Here is a 20966-nt window from a genome sequence, read left to right as displayed (position 1 = left end):
TTCTAGCGTGCCCACATCCCCCCACATCTTAGTGTTGTCAGCAAATTTGAACAAGGTGTTTTTTACCCCCTTGTCCAAGTCACTGATGAAGATGTTGAACAGTGAGGGCCTCAGGACCGAGCCCTGGGGGACCCCACTGTCCACATCCCTCCAAGTCCAAAATGACCCATCCACCACCACTCTCTGGGTGCAGCCCTCCAGCCAGATGGCGACCCATTTGACTGTGTAGGTGTTGACACCACAGTCCCCAGTTTTTTAATGAGAATGGGGTGAGAGACAGTGTCGAAGGCCTTCCAAAAGTCCAGAGAGAATAATGAGCTTTTTAATATGAAATATGTACTTTATATCATCTACAACGTTCTTAATATTATTCTTGTCCAATACATGGAGGAAAAAGACATTTAGTTTTATTATAAAGTGAAAAGATCTAATTACAGAGTAAATCATGTTTTAAGGTTGGCTATTTTTTTCAGTGTTGTTTTCAATTGTGAAGCCTTCCTTTTCCAGGCAAGCTGTGTTTGGCTCTGTTGTGGTGGCTAAAGCCATACAAATCATTCCCTTTGCATTTGTCTTGAGTAAGGGCTATTTTCTGAACACAGGCATTCAAAGAGAACGTGGCACAGAGGAAGAAAGCATTTGACTGATGCTATTCTGTGAGCACAATTAAAGTAATCTCTAATAAAAATCTAATTTGAGCGTGATATAAGCTAAGAAAAAGAACTGTGGATAAGACAGATAGCTTTTACTTTACAAAGTTGTCCCAGCTGTGCGAACAAGTATTTCTACCAATAGAATCTATCTAGAATAAAGATCCTTGACAATAGCTGCTGCTCAGCAGAAACTTCATAAACTTCTCAAGGAATCTTTCTTTCCTTATTCTGATAGAGGGAAAGGATGTTCTACTGTAGCTGCATAAAGATGATTTACTGATTGCCTAACTCTTCCCCATCCGTGGTGGTAGCTTTGAGTCAGAATGAGAAGTCAGTCACTGGAGTCCAGTGAACTAAGATAAGGCTGGATAGCTGATAGATCAGTTCCTGAGCTCAGGAAGAAAGGAGATCAGTGATCTGAATATTTCTACTAAAATCCTCTTCTGGTCCTTTCTGCTGCTACTTCCACTGAGATTGCAATAAGTCAGCAAGTCCTTTAAGTCACCTGGGGAGTCTCTACTTAAACAGCAAAAATATGGGGGATTCCTTAGCCTTTCTCGTATCCCGATGATTGGGAATTTGGAAATGTACCCTTCCAGGACATCTTTTTTTTCTTCTAAATTCTATGGCTGCCTAAGGCCTGTTATTCTCTGAGCTGCTCCTGGTGGCTTCCCCAGTTCCATGGCTACACAAACTCCATTGGGCAAATCCTACATCTCTGACTGATTGTAAAATATTTATTGAGAGTAATGTGTATGAAGGGATCTTTCTGAAAGGTATTTTCCTGGTCTTGATTGTATATCTTCATTCTTTAATTTTGTGGCTGCAAAATAAATTGTTGGCATACAAGCTCTTTTCAGGGAATTGGCATCCATTTTCCTTACAATAGAGCAGTACCTTGGATTCTAGTAGGATTCAACAGCTCTTTTTGACTGCTTTATATTCATTAGCTAACTTGTTTTTTCATCTGCAGCAGAAGTGTAACTGTTTAGTTCTGTGCCCTGGGTGGTGGCAGTGCACAGGGAAGGGGAAGAAAAAAAATAAGGCTAGCCCCTGCCCTTACCATAAAGAACAGGGAGAACACCTTTTCTCTCTTGCATCAGAGAGTATGACACAGATCCATAGTTTGAAGTTGCAGCAGAGTAGGTTTAGACTGGATATCAGGAAAAACTTATTCACTGTTAGAAGTGAGGCACTGGAATAGACTGCCTAGGGAAGTTGTGGGCTGTCTGTCACTGGAGGTGTTCAAGCAGAGGACAGCCACTGGCCAGGGGTGACACAGGTGTAGCTATGCTTGTGTTCTACCATGGGTGTTTCCTGTACTTCTGGCCTTTGCTGGTTGTCACATGGAGCTGGTAGGAAGTTCTTCCCCCTTCCCCAAGCCCTTTTCTGCTATATGTCAGGGTTTGTTTGGTTTTTTTTAAGCCTTCCTCAAAGTCATTGGATGTTGATTGTAGCCAAGGCTAGGGATTTTTGCCTGGGGTGTGCTAATGCTCCTGGGATATAATGCTGGAGGTCTTGCCCCCCTGCTCAGGATCAGACTGATCGCTATATTTGGAGTCAGGGCTGGATTTTACCCCATGGTAAGATTTATATTGATTGTGGGATTTATGCCTTCTTCTGTATCTCTTGAATGTATTTTAATAACCTTTTACAAAAGCAGGACGTCGGCTGCTGTGGCCTTCCTGCTTTATATACTGCAGGTTAGAGTGTTAGGTCTTGTGTTGTGTAAAGTTGACAGTAGTTTTATTAAGAGGTTAGCTTATGGATTTGTGTAGGATGGTTTGGATAGGAATGATCCTGCCTCAGGCAGGGAGTTGGACTAGATGACCTCTGGAGGTCCCTTCCAGCTCTACTTCTCTGGGACTCTATGATTCACCACCACTCAGGTGCTGCCACCCTGCTGTCACTGCTCTTCTGTCCTGCCAGCTGCTGAAGCTGGAGCCATTGCATGGAAGGTGCCAGGTGTGTGTGGGGGAAAGAGGCAGGAGAGTGAGGCATCCCTCTGTCTCCATTCCAATGTCCTCCTCCCCCATTTTAGGCAGCAACTGGTGCTTCTGCCTCACTCGCCCACTCATTGTTATACCATTGATCAGAATATATTACTAATTATGCTTGTTACAATATTATCCACAATATTGGACACTGCTGCAGCTGGCCCCTGGAACAGGCCTTGGTAGAAGGGACCTCTGAAGAAAGGTGAGGTTGGGGATTGTTGAACGACGGATGTAGAGCTATGAACTCTAGATTTCTGAGCAACAAATTCTTTTAAGCCTATTGGCCACTTAAAGCCAGAGGTTAGCAGTGTATGGCCCATGGAGCCCTTTGTCTGTGTCCAGGCTTGTGTTGGGGCTGAGCAGCAAGGAGCTGGAAGCTGTGCCTAGTTAGCTGCGCCACAGCCACTTTTCCCAACTGCTCTCCTTTCCCCCTCCTGTCAACTTCCCCTCTTGCACCCCGTAACTACTTTCTGACCTCCATTCCCTCTCTCTTCCCCGCCACTCCCTCCCTAAGGCTGTGGTGCAAGCACAGCTTCTAGCTAGAGTGAAGCTGCATAGGGGCTGAGCTGGGTAGGGGTGGGAAGAAGTGGCAGCAACATGGAAGAAGGTTCCAGGTCCCCAGCCTGACACAGCTCCCCTTTGGCAATATGTACAGATATTCACTCTCCCAGGAGAAACTATCCCAGAATTAATTTAACCATGGTTATTTTCAGGTTATTGTTCTCTTGGGGCAGCCATTTTTACTTTAGGAAAAAAAGCCTGGATGTCTGTACACTTGTGTTTTCTCCTGGGAGAGCAGGAATACTTCCAGGAGAACCTGAATGGCTACACAAGGCCTGGGTAGAAACTATTCTTATATCACAGCCTGGGAACAGGGAGCTTGGAGAAGCAGCAGGGGTACAGGCACAGCTCCTAGCTCCCAGCTGTGTGGCTTGGTTGGTGTTCAGGGAAAGCCTTCCTGCTGCTGCCACACTGCTGACTGCTGAAACCACCTGGCCTGCACTGGTCTGATGTCAAGTTGTTTTGGCCTGTGGCTTGAAAGAGGTTGCTAAGCCTAGCTTCAAGCCTGTGCTAGCCCTTACACTATACTATACATAACAATAAAACTACAAGGTTAGTAGGATTATCGTCCCTTTCTGATGACTTGGTAAGTGGTTTGGGAAATCTTTTTCTCCCTTTCCACATGCTAAAACTATGTGCAGTTCCTCTGCCCTCTTTATCTGGAGCCACAGAATGGCAAACACATCCTTTCTGAATGATAAGAGCTGTAAGATGTTCAAGCAGAAACACTGCCAAATACAAACAGAAGAGCAAATGTTCTTTCTTATCCTGCTTCCCTGCCTTTGAACTCCTCCTCCTCCAACCCTTTCCTTCCCAGTGATGCCAGCAAAAAACAAAAACCCAGCCCAGAAACTCTTGGCAGAGAGATTGCTTCTTTCTGTTATGCTTCACTTGGGGCCCAATGCTTTTAATGTTTGCTTTTTATATAAATTCAGCTCACTGGGGAGATATTTAATGCTCCTAGTTTGTCTTCCCCTTTTCCTGTACTATACTGTTGTTTACCATTATGCTGCTCATTTTGAACAGCTCACATACTTCATGATCTGTGCAGTCCCTTACTTCAAAAATATCTGAAGTTACATTGAAATAAAAAGAAAAACATTCCAAAAAGTTCAGCTCCTTCTGATTTTCACTCTTCGTCTAGTCTGACACCCTTCAGGCTGAAAGTTGTGGCTAGAAGGCCTGGATCTTCAGCTAGTATAAATCATCAGCACACTATTAGGCTGTGGAGCAGGACCGATTTCTATTAGTAGCAGAACTGCTCCAAGAAGCAGGCCCTGTTGAGATGGAAATCAAGAGTGTTTCAGAAAAATTCATAAAAGGCAGTTATCACTTGGCTGCAAATGTGCGTTATGGTTGAATAAAGTAACCAAAACAGCTAAATGAAAATACTGTAGGTGGGATAAGGGGTGGAAGAAGGAGTGAGGAAATGTGCCAGGGGAGAATGGAAATAAAAGGTATGTTTAGCTCTAATCTAGCCAGACCACAAGGCCACTGTATCAGGGGAAGAGCTGGCCAATAGCAGAAATAGGGCACATCAGGTCAGGACTATTCCGAGTATTTCTAAGGTCTCATCACCTGAATCTGGTGACAGATTCTAGTTCCAGTGACAAAAGGTTCCCAAAACAGATAAAAAAATAATGTTGAAAATTTATTTCCAGGAATTGGCTTCAAACAGAGCCTAAAACACATTTAAATAAATGCAAAAGGCTGACTGACTTTATTTCAGATTGCCGTAGAGCCCAGGCCACATAAAGACCAGTTCCACGGATACTCAGTACAATTCCAAAGTCCATTCCCCTACCCCTTCAGATAATTCCAGCCTAAGACAACACTTTAATGAACTGCTAAAACCTCTCTGCACTACAAAAGTGATAATTTTCAGGCTTTCCATGACCTCATATGAGGCTATGGTGGTAATATATAAGACTGGCTGCTGTGAGTTGAAAAGCATGGTTGACGCAGTTGTAACTCAGGCTGCCAGATGAGCTGAGCTAACTCATAAGAACAACAAAAGATTTAAAATTTTAATTAAAAATCTTGAAGCAATCAGAAGGCATTTAGAAAGTGGGAGAAATCAGTAACCTGATTGCAATGTTGTCAGTTTTTTGGAGAATGTAGTTCATTTCTAGGCATGAAGAACTGCAAGAATTAAACTGTCTTAAAGTGTCTATTTTGCTGCTGCTGTTGACATTCATTTATTTTTATATCTATCTATCTATCTATCTATCTATCCACACACACACACACACACCCCTAGTTTGGACTGTGTAAAAATATTAAGTCTTTCTTTTCTCCCTATTTACTGCAAGCAAATGATGAATGGATTATACTTTGGTGGCAAATAAGGAAGATGCTGATACCAGTACAAACCTGTTTGCCAAGTTAATAGGAAGGCAAAATTTTGTCAGGCTGAGCATTGAGGTTCTTGTTGATAAATAGTGTTGTGCTAGTGCTGGGACAGACATTTAGCACTTTGTAATGCCAGTGTAATTGTAAAATAGACTTTAATAACCAAGTTAACAAAGCAAGGTCTGGAAAATCTCATTCTACATTGGCCATTATCTGGCATCAGATTTTTGTACAGTTACTGTACAATGGCACCTAAAGAAACTTTAAAAGAAGCATGTCTTTTGCAATCTTATAGCCAACAGAAATAGTATGGGATAGGTTTCTAAACTGAATCCCAGATATGCTGTTATTCAAAACTGGACTGAAGTTAATCTGTTTAAAAAAACAAACATTTAAAACTGTCCCTGTTCCTGCCTGTTGTTTCTCTAAGCCAGTGAGGGCCAACCTTCTTAGCAGGTATGCCAAAAATAAGCCCCAGACCCTCCCCAAATGCTACTTCAATACTGCCTCATATGCAGCTTCGCGTTCTGCTCACAGCCCTGTGCTTTCTGCCTGATCTACTTTACCTTCTGCTTCCTGCCCAGTCTGCTACTCTATTTTCTGCTCCCTGCCATGTCTGCTGCTGTGCTGCCTGCCCCCTTCCCAGTCTGCCAGGTGCTAACAGAGAGGCTGCCCATGCCACTTGTGTCACCTGTGCCACAGGTTGGTCACCCCTGCTCTAAGCAACAGCCTTCGGCAAAGACAAATAAACAAAAAGCTTCCATCCCCAGCTGTCAGCTGCAGGTAAATCAGAGTTTTGCATGTTTAGTATTTATAGTTCAGGCAATCGAAAAGTACGGTCCCCCAAAATTACATTTTTTGGCTGAAATAATACTTTGCACACTGATCATGTTCTACCTGATGTCCTTAACATACCCGACAGACATTTCTTTATTTATTGTTACAGTGCTATTGGGAGCTGTACGAGGAAATAGGATTCTCATTATGTGGATAAAAAAATGACTCAGAAAAATTAAGTGCCAAATTTTGAAAGAGTGCAGTGGTTTTGGGCACTTCAGTGTTTGGAAGCCTGGGCAAACCTGATTTTCAGGGTTATCTGATCATCCAGAACTTGAGATAAAGTCTATGGTAGTGGCAGTGCTAAGCATTTCTGAAAAGCGGTTTCTAACAGTAAGCAAACAGTAAACTGGCAGGAAAGGAGAGAAACTATTTCTATATGGTTTGTAATAAGAATGTTTCTAATTAAAATTGTATGGTCCATCCAATGGTTGAACACAATGAAAGTGGTGAACAAGAGTATTTAAACACAGTCCACCCTTATACTCAAAATTACCACGATGGTTTTAGAATAGCCTGCTAACGTAGCTGTCATTGTGGTCTTTGTAGCCTTGTTTATTTTAAAAAAAGAAGTTAAATTATACATAAGAGATGGGTACATTTTAAGATCAATAAGATTCTTCTAGGACAGTGATTCTCAACCAGGGTGATGCGACACCCTGGGGTGCCTTGACATTGTTTCAAGGATGCCATGGGGTGCCACACAGTGTTAGCACTGTTAGATGTGCCAACATGATTCCTGTGATAAACCCAGGGATTTCAAATAGGAATCCGCAGTGTTAAAAACAGTCTTCTCTTTTGTGGTCTTTCTGAGTTGTTTGCACCAGAAGAATTGTTTTGTTTTCCTGTAGTCAAAAACAAGTACAAACCAGGAGTTGGCATTTTCCTAGGGGTCCTTTGAGTCTAAAAATGTTAAGAACCAATGTTCTAGGAGCATTTATGCTGCACATGATTAAGCAGCTCCTCATCTCTTTATGCTGCAGATCTTCAGGGTTCTTGAATATCCCATATCATCTCCCCAGGCTACATGATACCTATGAACAAAAGTCCCTAAAGTTATTTCTCCTATATGACACAGTACAATGCATTGTTACCACATAACTAAGGCAGCTCCTACATTGTTTTCTCTGTGGTATTGTATAAGCAGTTGACTTTTTAAGGTACAGAACATTGCCCTGAATCTCTCAATGACTACAACAGAAAAGTGGAGGATGCCAGAGCCCTGCACAATTGGGTCCTAATTAATTACCTTCAGTGAATGACAAGACAACTGAAAAGTATGTATACTGATCCACTGCTACTAAGTTCAATTCACAGACATCAACATGTATTAAAGATGGAATTGGTTTTAAGGTAGACTCTTATCTAAGAGAATTTGTAAAGCCTTAAGAGATTACATATTAGATATTTTTAAAAGCTCCCCAATTTCATCTGTTCCCTTGAGTTAAGATACGGGAATTTGTGAATGTATTCAGATTTGTAGCTTGGCTTTAAGCTGTCTGGTTTTTGGACAGCCCTTTTGATTTACCATTTTGTGGCTAAATCACTGCAGGAATTTGGACGCGGCCCAATTCTATTTGTTTAAAGTCAGATCATGAGGCTTTGGCATTTCTAACTTACCCAGCAATCATTTGCTTTTAATTACCATTCAGTTCAACCACATACATAATGAATATGACTACTGCTTCCAACTTTTAGGCTATATAAACTTCTGAGCTGGGTGGAACAATCTTTTTCATGGAAGCTTAATTATAAATTTAACGTAGAATGGGAATCTTCTTATTTTAGCCAGGTCTTTATATATAACATAAATAAGAAAATGAAACAAGCCATAAATGAAAGATCCCACACAATACACCTGATTCACATCAATGGCAATTTTCTGGCCTCTCTATTCTTGCTGTGCGACTGTAGAAAGCTTAAAAAAACAAGCTGATTTAATGTTTCTATTTATTCATGGTGTCCAGTTTCTAGAGGAGTCTGTGACTAGTGGTTTTAAACTCAATTTAGCATTTAAACTCATTTTCAGCTCTGTCCCTGTGGATTAGCAATTAGAAAAAGAAAGAAATTCAAAGAAGAAGGGTTATAACCTCTCAGTGCTATTTTTGTGTGGTCTTTAAAAAATGCATCTTTTTCTTCCAATGTTCAGCAAACAGTGCAACCAGCAGCCAGGTTAACTACTGGTTGATACTGAATAGTCATGGTTACACACACATTAATTCTTAGAAGCCTTTTATGTCTGCTAATGCATACCCACACACACACATTTGTCTTGCTGATTGCATTGTAATGGCAAGCCTAGTATCTACATATCCAACCATCCCATTTCAAAAAAATTCATAAAAATATGAACAAAACCTATAAACTAAAAATATTCAGACTCCTCTGTGTTCCACACTGAAGCATTGCAAGGGTCCTGTTAAGTACTTGTATTTCAGTAGCAGTCATAAGCTTCAACTGAGAATGGGGTTAGACACTGTACAAACACATCAAAGGACAGAATCTTTACCCTGAAGAACTTGTGGTCCAAACAGACCAGACATGGAGGAGAAACAAAGAGGCAAAATGATTTACCAAGAGTTGCATTGTAGGCCAGAAATAGAAATAGGTCCTGGTTGCCCACACTGCTGCTCTATTTTTTACTGCCCAGTACTTTCTTTTGTCTGCGTGTTTGATTATCCCAAGAATACTTAGAATGAATATGCTCCTGCACAGTGCTGTCATTCTCTGTAGTCAGTGATACTTATGTGAATGATACCCCAGTACCATTAACTCAGCCTTTAGTCATGGACACATGAATACATACCCTTGGGTAATTTATACTGATTTTTGTAAACAGAGGTAAATTATACCAGGATCAAAGAAGAAGAGCCATACAGTTTATTCCAGTGCAGCTCAGAATAGGCAGCTATTACTAATGCTTCACTGCTAGGTAACAAGGACCAAATAACATCTGCCTTTAACAAATGGCCACCTTAAGATGGATTCAAATAGATAAACCTCAATTGCCAAAACTTATACTGGTTAAATTTTACTCCTGATGTTTTCAGAGGAATTCTCTACTAGAATGGGTGAATTTGGCCCAGCTTAGGAGCTTTCATCACCTGTCTGGTAGTTCTGAATGCCCATTATGTTGGTCTGAATGTTGTGTTTGTCCCTCACCTCAAACTCCCTGCCTGTCGACATGTTTGGAGACTCTGAACTCCAGTGTCTACCATATATCTCTGAACTCCAATATCATTCATCTATGTATGGATGTTCTGGTAGACATACAAAACCAAATGCTGCTTTGGAACCACACAGTAAGCTCCCATTGCTTTCAAGGGGAGTTGTGCCTGTGCCTTTGAAGGCAGAATTTGTTCTACCAGAGCTGAAAGGACTGTGAATTCAGTATACAAACTTCATGTACATAATAAGGTGGACAGACTATCCTGCGTGACCACAGTAATGACAGGGAACACTTGACATAGGGCTAAGAGACTTGCCTAGAGCACTACGTTTGAGAAGTGAGCTGTCCAGCAGTGCTGCTGCAGCACAGGGGCCAAGCACATGAATTGTGACCAAACTGTCATAAGATAACAATAGAACTGGACAAAATCCTGTTTCTGTATATCTAGCTACACAGTAAACCTAGCCATTCTAACACTGAATCTCTACTGAAGTTACCATTAAGAGGAAATGTAATCATTTTTACCATAATATGTAACTGCCAATATGAGAATAACCAGGTTTGGTGGGGCAGGACCAGAATCTCAGCTGTTTATATTGAAACCAGCTTTTTGTCTTTGTTCCAGGAGTTCTAAAACATACCTAAAAAAATTGCCAGCATAATGTGACATACAGCAACTGGTGTCGAACAAGTTGTATCTAAGGATCCATATCAAAGCAAAGATTTACACCCTCCTTACAAAACAAGCTAAAAGAAAGCAAATCCAAAATAGAAACCTGTGAATGTTATTTGTTTTAGTTAATCAGGGTGATGGGAAAATTAAAATTGTTTTCAGGTGTATCAATGGCGTGTGTGTGCGTGCGTACGTGTCTGGTGCTGCTGCTAAAAACTATTTTGGAATTGTTTTTATAGGAAAGCACAAAACGAGTTGTTTTGGGTCCACTTGAGAAGAAGGTGGCATGACGAAATAATGGCAAGGTTTGTATAAGCCCATAGAAAGCTGTGGATTTAAACTGCCATTTAGTAAGAATCTGGAGGTATAGATGACACATTGTTGGAATTCTGGGGATGTGGGGAAGGGAACCAACATAGGGAGGTTTAAAGAGTTATGGCTCAGTAGAAATGCCTGCCTGTTTATTCTCCAATTTTTCTCTTCCCATGGTGTGTCTCATCTCACATTTGAAATGTTGTGGCCAAATTTTGCATCAATTTTAGTGAAAAAAATCACCAATTGTCATACCATGTTTCCACCATTCACTGGGCACATTTACATGAGATGCTATGGCAATGTAGCGTCAGTAGGCACAAAGTGTGATGCCGATGCTACATCGCCGTAATGACGCAGCGTCTAAAAATAACTGCACCGCTGGGACTGTGGAGTACCGGTGGGTACTGCATAGTCATTTAGTACTTGCACTAGAATATTATCTAGGTGTAAAGTCTAATAAACCTGTTAAATGACTGCACACTACCAAATGTGCAGTCAGGGGCATGTGTAGACATGCCCACTGGAAATAATCCTAAAGTTGTCTCTGTCTAGCACCTATTAGTAGCAACTGAAATCTGAAATGTGGTTCCAATTGCTACATTCCTTTGACATGTCATCATAAAAGATGTGCAGACAAGATCCACTGCAAAAGCACACCAGTGCACACACTCCCAGTGTGATTTTTATTTAACTCAGTATGGTTTGATCCCAGTGACAGAGGGACCCTTTGAAAACTGAATCCTAAAATGGAATTATAGCCTCATTCAAAATTCACCTGCTTTTCATTTCTAGTAATGAATGTGTCTGAGGCTTGAATCCCTGACCCACATAGTCTGGCAATTTCTTCCTCCTTCATAATGCCCCTCTCTTGCCCTTACCTTCCAGTCTTCCCCTGGTTCCACATACTCACAAAATTCTATTTTCTTCTGCTGTGCTGTTGCCTTTTCACCACATTCCCATCTGTTATAACCTCTCCCTGTTTCAAACTCCCACACCAAATCTTCTGTCTTCTATGCTGCTAACTTTCAGACTTTAACCACCTCTCTAGCCATTCTCATGGCTCCTTCAAGTGATTGGCTCCATCTTCATTCCCAGAACAGCTCTCACTTCCTGTTCAATTACCCTGGCCTCCTATTGATCAAAACTCATAATGCCCCAGTGTGATACCATCACTGTTAATATAATTTGATTTATCATCCATAAATGGGATCCTATGCCCCTGAATTATGCAATTTTTAAAATATTTACATTGATTGCGCTATCTTCAGTCTAGCTTTTATTCTAGAATATTATCTGCGTATAGAGTCTAATAAATTTGTTGATTCGGAAGAATGGAATGACATGGAATTGTCTCTTGTAACATAAAAATGAATGTGTGTACCTTTGCATTTTGAAGGGGAGGCTGGTAACTAGAAGGTCGATAGTACATCCTCTGAGTAGCATCAGTGTGGATGTCTCCAAGAAATAGCTCCTCCACTAAGTGATCCAAATTGTGATGTAGGTACTGCTTCTCTACTCGAATCAGTTGAAGTTCATGCATGGCAAAATTCAGAGCCTTGGTGCATTCACAGCCACTGTCTTCTCTCCACAAGTCATAGTTCACATCCTGCTCCCAAGGACTACCTGCTGGTACAAATCCAGGACATGTTCGATTTAACAGTCGACTTAGCTTTTCAGCTACTGCTTCACTGTGGCAGATGATCTGAATGTTTCGTAACTGGTAGTCAGCTTCAGTTCCTCCTCGGATGATCCAGGATGCTTGGCGAAGGCGAATTTTACCACGGATAACTAGAGTGTAGGTAGGGTTAGTGCAGCGGTTGCCACCATAGTAAAACTGATAGGCTTTGAAGGTGTTATTGTGGTAGAATCTGTAAGATCTTGTAATAAATTCAGGGCCTGATCTAACTTCGCAGCTGTAGGAGGATCGAAAGTGAAATAAAACAATATTTTAGAGGGGTTGCCAGGCTATCATGCTACAATCAATAGGATTGGTTAAAGCTTTTTAGTGCTTACTAATATATTATTACTGTATCAATTTATTTTCTTTTTATGGCACAAAACAGTCCAGATACATAAAGCACTTACATGCCCCAAATAATAAAGGATCTGAGCTCTTTACAATACCCCTGTAATATGGAAGTATTCCCCTCTTTGTTTTAGAAATTGGGAACTCTGATACCAGGAGACCTGAATAATTTGCCCAAGGTCACACAAAACATGGGAACTAAACTTGAGTTATCCCACCAACCTGTGACAGACCATTCCTCTCTCTCTCTCACTTGCCCAGTTGGAATAACAATGAATCTCTTCTGTTCTTTACTTAGTTAACACCATTTTACATGGATAAAAAAAATGCCTAGCTTTATGAATAATTGCTCCTTGAGTAAAGTGACAGGTGGGAGTTCATTTATCAACCATTTATTCATTGGATGGTTTGAAACTAAGCTTAATTGTGACCACATCCATTAGAATATTTACTTTTTGATATTTTTAAAGAAAATATTTTGGTTCATATATGCTTTTTTGTATTAGGGCCACCATATAAAGTAATTCTTTAGAAGCAATGGCAGCCCATTAAATAAATATTTTCTTTTTTGTGTAGTACATTTGGAGAAAGGACTGATGGAATGTCATGATATTAGGATAAGTAGTTATGCATACTTGGGTGGGGGTAGCACAGTTTCTTAATTTCATTTGCTAATGAAACAATGTATGTAGAAAGCTCAGAAAATAAAGATCTGTTTACCCGATCTACTGTTATGTAGTTGACTGTAATGCAGTGTATTCTTTGTAATGACCAAGTTTTAACAATATTTTGTTTCCTTACTTAGTGAAATCAAATTAAAAATATATTGTCTGTTGCATTTCAAACTGAAGATGACAGAGTGGTGTATAACAAGGCACCATTCTGGTGTACCCTGAAAGCCTTTGGCGTCTCTCTATAAAAGTGTTTTCTTTTAAGAGTGTGTATGTTTCCCTATGTAATTCAAACAATCTATTTTTCTTTTTGCTTACCCAGTAGAAACCCAGTGCCCTTCGATAGTGGGAGGCATCTGTACAGTGATTCGGGCCCCATTATGAAGATGTTTCAGCATATGATGACACTGTGATTCTTTGAAAGCCCTCCATGCGCTCTTCTCTAATGATCGAGGATGGGATCTGCTGTCTGGATGAAGAAGAGCAGAACCCTCTCCCAGCCCTGTAAAATAAAGGTATGAGTTATTGTGGGATTCTGGTGAGAAAGACTGAGACATAGTATAAATTAGGCTGAGGATCTCCTCATAGTATGCCGCTCACTCATAATTATTTTGCATATAGGACAGCATTTTTACATTACTTATCTCATTTGAAAAGAAAAATTGGGAACAGTCTCTCTCTGCCAACCCATTACAGCTCCACTGAATAGTTTGCACATGGTATAATGAAAGCTGAACCAGAACCAAAATTCTGGATTCGAACATCCCTGAAATATGAATTTGGATTTGAACTTATAGTTATGTCTATACAGTGTAAGTCAGGGCCATGTAGAAATGCACAGGCTAAGTCTCCACATGCTAATTCTGAAATTGGAAGCAGTATAGTCATTTGTAATTAGTGCAGGGGATCTCTGCATGGGATTGCGTGATACTATATAGGTCTACCCATTGTCTCTAATGGGACAAACTACAGTTCTGGAGCCAAGTACCTCTGCAACTTTGGAAAATTTGTATCAAGATCCGGATATGAACTTTGTGGCTTTGGCCCCCCTCTAATTTAAATGTTTCTATAATAAACTCTCAAATAAAGGCCACTCTTTAAAGGCAAGGGAAAATAGATATTAAAAGCATGGCTTCTGTACACAGGAAGCCTCTGTGATGTTTGAGGTGGCCAATTAGAGGCGGATTTTACTATTTTTATTTACAGGGGAAAAGGAATTTCAAAAAGCTAATTTTATCTCAAGCACACAGTAATTTTGGTTTCTGGTAATGTATACGCACAAAACCAGCTAGAAATCTTTCTACACAGAATTGATCGAACAAAATGAATATGTAGTATCAGAAAGAATGCTTCTTGTGCTCATTTAGGCCTCCTATCTTGTAAAAGGTATAGAAAAATACGTTCAAAAGAAAAATCATATCCAGAACTAACAGCTATTACCATGGAGCAATAAACTTTGGTGCATCTTGCGCTGTCATTTATTGCTCTTGGGCACCACATCCTCATATGTACCTGGGTCCGCAGCATGTTAAACTGGGTCACAGCAGCCGCAGCTGGCAGGAGTCCGGGGTCAGCCTGCCAGCCTGGGGCTTCTCTGACCAGGCTCATCGTGCTGTGGAGGGGCTGGCTGGGGCATGGGGGTTCCCCAGTGTGGAGCTAGTCAGCAGACAGTCCCCACACTGAAGCACCCTAGTGCTGTAGCCAGCCTCTCCAGCACCTACACATGCGGCGTTGCTGTGGAGTAAAAAACCCCGCAGCAGGATAGTACTTGTAAATACAAGTACTATCCTGTGAGAGTTAATTAGTTTATTCTGTCCTAATAGCACTGTATGTGTAAAGTCTGATGTTTTACGGCAGAGTTAATAAGGCAGCTCCACAGTAAACATCTCATGTAGATGTGCCCAGTGTTTATGTTATTAAAAGAAATATTCCTTATTATTAACTTCATATTAATTTATTATTATTATTATTAAGGATTCTGGCTAAAAGCCATGCTCCTGAAATTAACCTCGTATTACTAACTATGCTAATAAAACACAATTTAAAACTATGTGAAGATAAGAAATACACAGGTGAGATCTGGAAAAGAACATGGGCACCTCCTGGTAGAATTAGACAGAATTTTAGTGCCTAAATCCAAAACGGTGATGCTGAAAACCTCTACTTAGTTGCCACCTAACCCTAGAGGTAACTGAATTCTATCAGTATTTCAGTTTGGGATTTTAATGTTCCCTAAAAGTTCTATTCCTGGACCTGTTCAGAAGCACCTGAGTTTTAACAGGGCTGAACCCCTTGTTCCCTAAGCTCAATCTGATCTACAAACTTGGTCTGAGTCCCCTGAGGCAACTTGACATGGTTGACATTCTCAGAGTATGTCTGTCATTCACCAATAAGAGCAGCCGCTGCTCTCTTTTAAGACAATCAGTGGAGGAAAAGGTGGTACTAATGGACCCCCTTTTATAGAATAGCTTAGTGGTTAGAGCAGGAAACCTGGGTTCAATTTCCTCTTTAGCCTAAGGAGATTCTTACCTGGGAGAAGAATTCCTGGGTTCCAGTCCCTGCTCCCAACACTGTTTCTGAATTTTGCATGAAACAGATGTAAGTTAAAAGAAGGTATCATTTGAAGGCACCTGAATTCAGGGTATGGGTGGGATTAAGGACTAGCCCCTGTCTTCATTGCTTCCTTTTGTTGATGGCTCCCTGTTTAGCATGCTCTCTTTTTTGTATCCCATTCTGGGGCGTCTACCTTGCCTCAAGCACTAGCTAGAGAGCCTATTACAGGGCTCTACATTCCATTTGGGTACACAGGGACCTAAGTTAGGCATTATGGTGTCTAACTTTAAAATTGCCTAAGTTCTGTACTGGATGTGGTCCCATGTAAATAAAATTTGGCAGAGCTGTGGCTGTTGAATTTCAGCATTATTCACTATTAGATGTCAGACATTCATTTCTCATATTGCCTGAAAAAAGATGTCATTTGTTCTGTATATTCACCACATCCCCCATCAGCAGGGAGCAACATTGTTAGCCCCAGGAAGAAGTGGACTTTGTTTAAAAAAAAAAAGAATTCAAAATGGAAGAAAGGGATTTATCCATAAAATGGTAATTGCTAACTAAAGATATTTAGGGGTTTGTTCTGTAGAAAAACTTAAGGATAATTACAAATAATACAAATACTAAAGCAACTTCCAATGAAGGATCTCAAGATTTTACAAATATTAGTGAATGTGACTCTACAAACTAATTACATACGATTTTTTATTCCTATCTTGTAGGCAGTAGTAGGAAAGATTTAGCAATGATTAATGTTTTTTGGGCATCTCAGTATTTGAGCCCTCAACTGTAAAGAAACTGATTTGCAAAAGGATTCAGTATTTTCTGAAAGTCAAGCTTTTTTAAGGCATCTCACCTTACGCTCCCAAAATTATTACTTACTATTGAAAATGTAAGCTGGCCTGGTTTTCTGATTACTCTGGTTACAGGGTTGCCTTTGCATGGCCAGAAAAACAAGTTCAGCCAGTTGTGGCTGGACATACTAATAATAGTCTCTTATTAAGAATCAAAATTTGTGGCATAACACTTGTTTATTTGCCTACTGTATACTACCCCATGCCTAAAATCCTACACATTCAAAGGTCCATAAATCTTTTAAACATATAATTTTAAAAATAATTAATTCCCCAAGCTTCCCCCCCCACAGTGTTTCAAAACACTAATCAGTTGATTTAGGCTCAGTTTGACTGTCTGAGGGGCTGAGCCCCACTTCCCCTACCAGCCAGCTAGCAGTGCTGGCTCATTTTCTTCCCTGAATGCTTAACCACAGACTTCTGTCTTTCCAGATTGTTTCAAAAAACATACAACCTCATGTTAAAAAGCCTTTTGACAACTTACATTCCCACTTGGTCAGTAAGTATTTGTAATCTCTCACCACGAGGAGATTTGGAATGCCACATCTGTACATTTATTATGCTTTTCAAGCAGCCACCCTTCCCTCCTTCATGTCATGAAATTCAGGAACATAGTGGTGTCTGATTAAGGAATCATGTGTCTATTTAAACATAATTATGCATTTTAACTGCACTGAGCCCAACTCCATTTCTAAGTGGGAAAGAGAGCTTGCATATATACAGACCAAAGGCCAGCATATAATAGCCCCATTAAACATTCAAAAACCCTAGAGGAAATAGTAAAAAATAAGGCATCTCTGAAAATGAATCAAACTATAATGATATTACAGATTTTTTTCCCCTTAACTTTGTAAACAAGTTGTAATGCTCCTTGCTTTATCCCATCATCTGTGGCCAGAGGCTGAGTATATGTGGTTCTGTATACAACCAACTGTAATCAGGGTAACGAAGGAATTCAGGGAAGGCTCGAATCTGTAGCCATAGAGATTTATGTGCCAGGAGGAAATGTTCTGATGAGCTGGAGCCCACCAAACCGTGATAAATGAGGGCTGCAACAAGGTTAGGTAATCAACACAGGCAGAGGGACACAATGCAGGCTCCAGAGAGTGAGATATATGTGGGAAACCACACATACTAGACCAAATCAGATTGTTGTTGAAATATAGACACAGTACTAGGATGTTTGATGGCCCATAAATAATGAAGTGAGAATAAAATTTGCCTACCTGACCTATATCTTTACCACCTGGATATACTTTGTGTTACTAGGCAAGGCAGGGAAATATTTAATTAGCACAGACTTGCACCACTGAATTAAGACTGTCAGTGCCTATGTTTTTTTTCCCACTAGGTATGGGAAATACGTATGTTAGCACTAGGTACAGACATGAAGATGGTTTAGTGCAGGTGCTGCCTGCCAGCTAGCCCTGCACTGGAATACCCTCATGCCCCAGCCAGCCCCTCCTCAGCATGTTTAGCTGGGTCGGAGCAGCCCTGGGCTGCCAGGCTGACCCCCTGGGCCCTGCCAGCCAGGACTGTTCCAACCCAACTCAACATACTGCAGTCCTGGGTGCAAATGAAGATGTGGCACCCGGGAGCAATAAACTCTGGTGCACACCGCATCGGAGTTTATTCAGCTGCATTAATTGCATGTGTAGATGTACCCAGTATGTCTGTGGTAATAAAACACTAATACTTTAAAAATAGCTCTAAATTGAAATTTCTTATAATTCAGTAGGGAATTTCTTCTGAATCTCATAACCCGCAAAATAACCACTACTCTATTGCTGAGAAATTTATAAGAACTCAAACAACAACCACTCTAAATATGACACATAAGTAATGTTGTGAAACCTTGTGTTGGCTTTGCAGTTTCAGTTACCTAATGAATACAATTCACAGAAATGACACCATTCATCAAACTGATGTAAAAACAAAACAGTAAGTCAAAAAGTAAACTGAGAAAGCCATAATCATTTCAGCTCCATCAGAAATGCAAAAGAGGAAAATATTCGTGTTCTCTAAATTAAAATAAGCAGGGCAAGAGATTATTTACAAGCCCTTATCAAGTATTGCAAACAATTAAGAATTTAAAAAGTATTGTGTGTTGGCAGTATGTTCAGCTGGTTACCAGTATTCGTTCAAAAGGCTGCTATAAAAAAGTTCTTTATGAACAATTCTGTAGAAGGTATTGAACTGTAATATAAAATATTCAACTTCATTTAAATTAGCATGAAAGTAATGTCTAAAACAACAAAAATAGCTAGTAAAACTGGACTTGAACTCAAATTCTGTACTTAAGCTTTGGATGCAAATTCTGATCTTACTTATACCGATTTACATCAGAATACCTCTTCCAGTGTCACAGCAATTTCAAAAGATTTAAACCAGTTTAGCTAGTAGTAAAGTTTGAGTCAATAGCTTTGGAATGATTTGAATCAAAACCCTTGATTGAAAAACTCCCAAACTTAAGTCTAGTGTGGGATGGTCTGATACAGCTAAATTCTTCCCCAAAGAATCCAAACTAGTTCTATATTAGCCCATACCTGAAGCAACCAATTTCACATTGAAGCCCAAGTGTAACATTTGTGAGATTTTAAATCTGTTTTGGGAGTCACTTTAAATACTAGCACTTTATTTCTACAGCAAATTATTTTCAAGTTGGAACTTGTCTGAAGTGTTAAGAATTTCCAATGGATAAAGAGTACTTAACTAGATTAAGCAGTTTTACTTATCTAGTCCGTTGCCCAGCACATTAAATAAAATACATTAGGGGTAAGTTATCTCGATGTGGGAAAATGTTAGATAACCTCTATGATCGCTTTTAACTGCAGTGCAAACTTTTATAATTACAAGGGACACTGTAATGTCCTGTTATCAAATAGATGTTTCTGAGTTTACCAGTATTTTTCCCACTGTTATCCTTTAAATGTCAAAGGGCTTTCATCAAGAGAGGCATTACATACAAAAGGCACCTAGACATGTGCAGAGAGGCTGCTTCGACACACTGTAATTACAGTGCTCCAGCACACTCCAGCGTCACACGTATCAGCATCCCTGCACTGGAAAAATGGTGGTGGGGCACTTTAACTAAAGCTTGTTTGATGAGCTTTAGTTAAAGTGCCCCCACTACCATTTTTCAAAAGATTTACAGGCCTGATGTGGTGACGCTGATACATGTGACACTCTGGGCTCTTAGAGCTGCTCTAATTAACCCCTCCTCCCCCCCAACTCCTGGAGCACATGTATAAACACCCAAACGGGTTAGGGTAGGGAAGTCTGAGTTTTATAAAAGTAGAAGATGATGATGTGCCCTTTTGTTAATATGTGTCTATTGCCTTTCTTGTATGTACATATTTTTTAGGTATCGATTTGACCTGTAGTTGAAAGGAGGCAAATAATCATTTTACAATGGTAAAGATACTGAGGAGATAAAAAATACAAGTATTTTAAAATCTAACAAAGAAACTCATTAAAAACTGACTCTCACTGTGGTTTTATGGCTCAAATTATTACACCCTTACTGCCCAGTTCTGAAATATTCTGAGAAATCTCTTAGGAAGTGCAGAACAATCTCATTGACTATTTCAATCCATTCATTTGGCACTAAAGCAGAGCAGTGGTGCCCAACCTTTTGATCCCCTGGGCTGGTTCACAGGCCAGATCCAATCTGGGTGGGTCTGGTATGGTGCCACCAGGCTGGCGCCTGATCTGGTGCATGTGGCCAGCCCAGCTGGGGTCCAATTTGATGCATGGGTCTGGCGCAGCAAGGCTTGATCTGTCACATGGGTGGGGCTGACCTGGCCTGAATTTGTAAGATCTTACAAATTCTTAGTAAGAATTTAAAAATTTGGTCCATCAATCTGGATGATGAATTCATCTATTGAAACATTTTGTCTCTAGTTTTTAAATTAATGCATTTGTGCTCTCTTTTTTTTAAAACAGAATTCCTGTTCCCAGACCCTGCACTTTTCCTCTGCTACCTCACAGTAGCAAGAAAACCTGAAAGCACTGTGGAAGAAAGAATGATTTTAGTAAGGAGACAGAATCATAGAATCAATGAGTCGGAAGGGACCTAGACAGATCATCTAGTCCGACCCCCTGCCATGGGTAGGAAGGAGCACTGGGGGTGGCAGGGGTCATAAGACCCCAGCCAGGTGCCTATCCAGTCTCCTCTTGAAGATTTCCAGGGAAGGTGAGAGCACCACCTCTCTGGGAAGCCTATTCCAGGCTCTGGCCACCCTTACAGTGAAGTAGTTCTTCCTAATATCTAACCTAAACCTATCCTCCCTCAGCTTGTGGCCATTG

General features: G+C 40.4%; 1 protein-coding gene across 1 annotated transcript in view; it reads right to left on the bottom strand.

Moving 5' to 3' along the window:
* The window catches only part of APCDD1 (APC down-regulated 1), a 48152-nt gene that overhangs the window by 17521 nt on the left and 9665 nt on the right, over positions 1 to 20966 (bottom strand). The window contains exons 2-3 of the mRNA XM_019525326.1: positions 13570 to 13753; positions 11936 to 12467 (exon numbers count right to left, since the gene is read on the bottom strand). Of these exons, the coding sequence (XP_019380871.1) occupies positions 11936 to 12467; positions 13570 to 13753 (716 nt within the window). The remainder of the gene's footprint in view (positions 1 to 11935; positions 12468 to 13569; positions 13754 to 20966) is intronic.

This window comes from Gavialis gangeticus, unplaced genomic scaffold (genome assembly GCF_001723915.1).
Source record: "Gavialis gangeticus isolate Ggan-Ray unplaced genomic scaffold, GavGan_comp1, whole genome shotgun sequence".
Classification (NCBI taxonomy): domain Eukaryota; kingdom Metazoa; phylum Chordata; order Crocodylia; family Gavialidae; genus Gavialis; species Gavialis gangeticus.
Note: the sequence above shows the minus strand (reverse complement) of the source record. Positions and strands in the feature narration are given on the sequence as shown.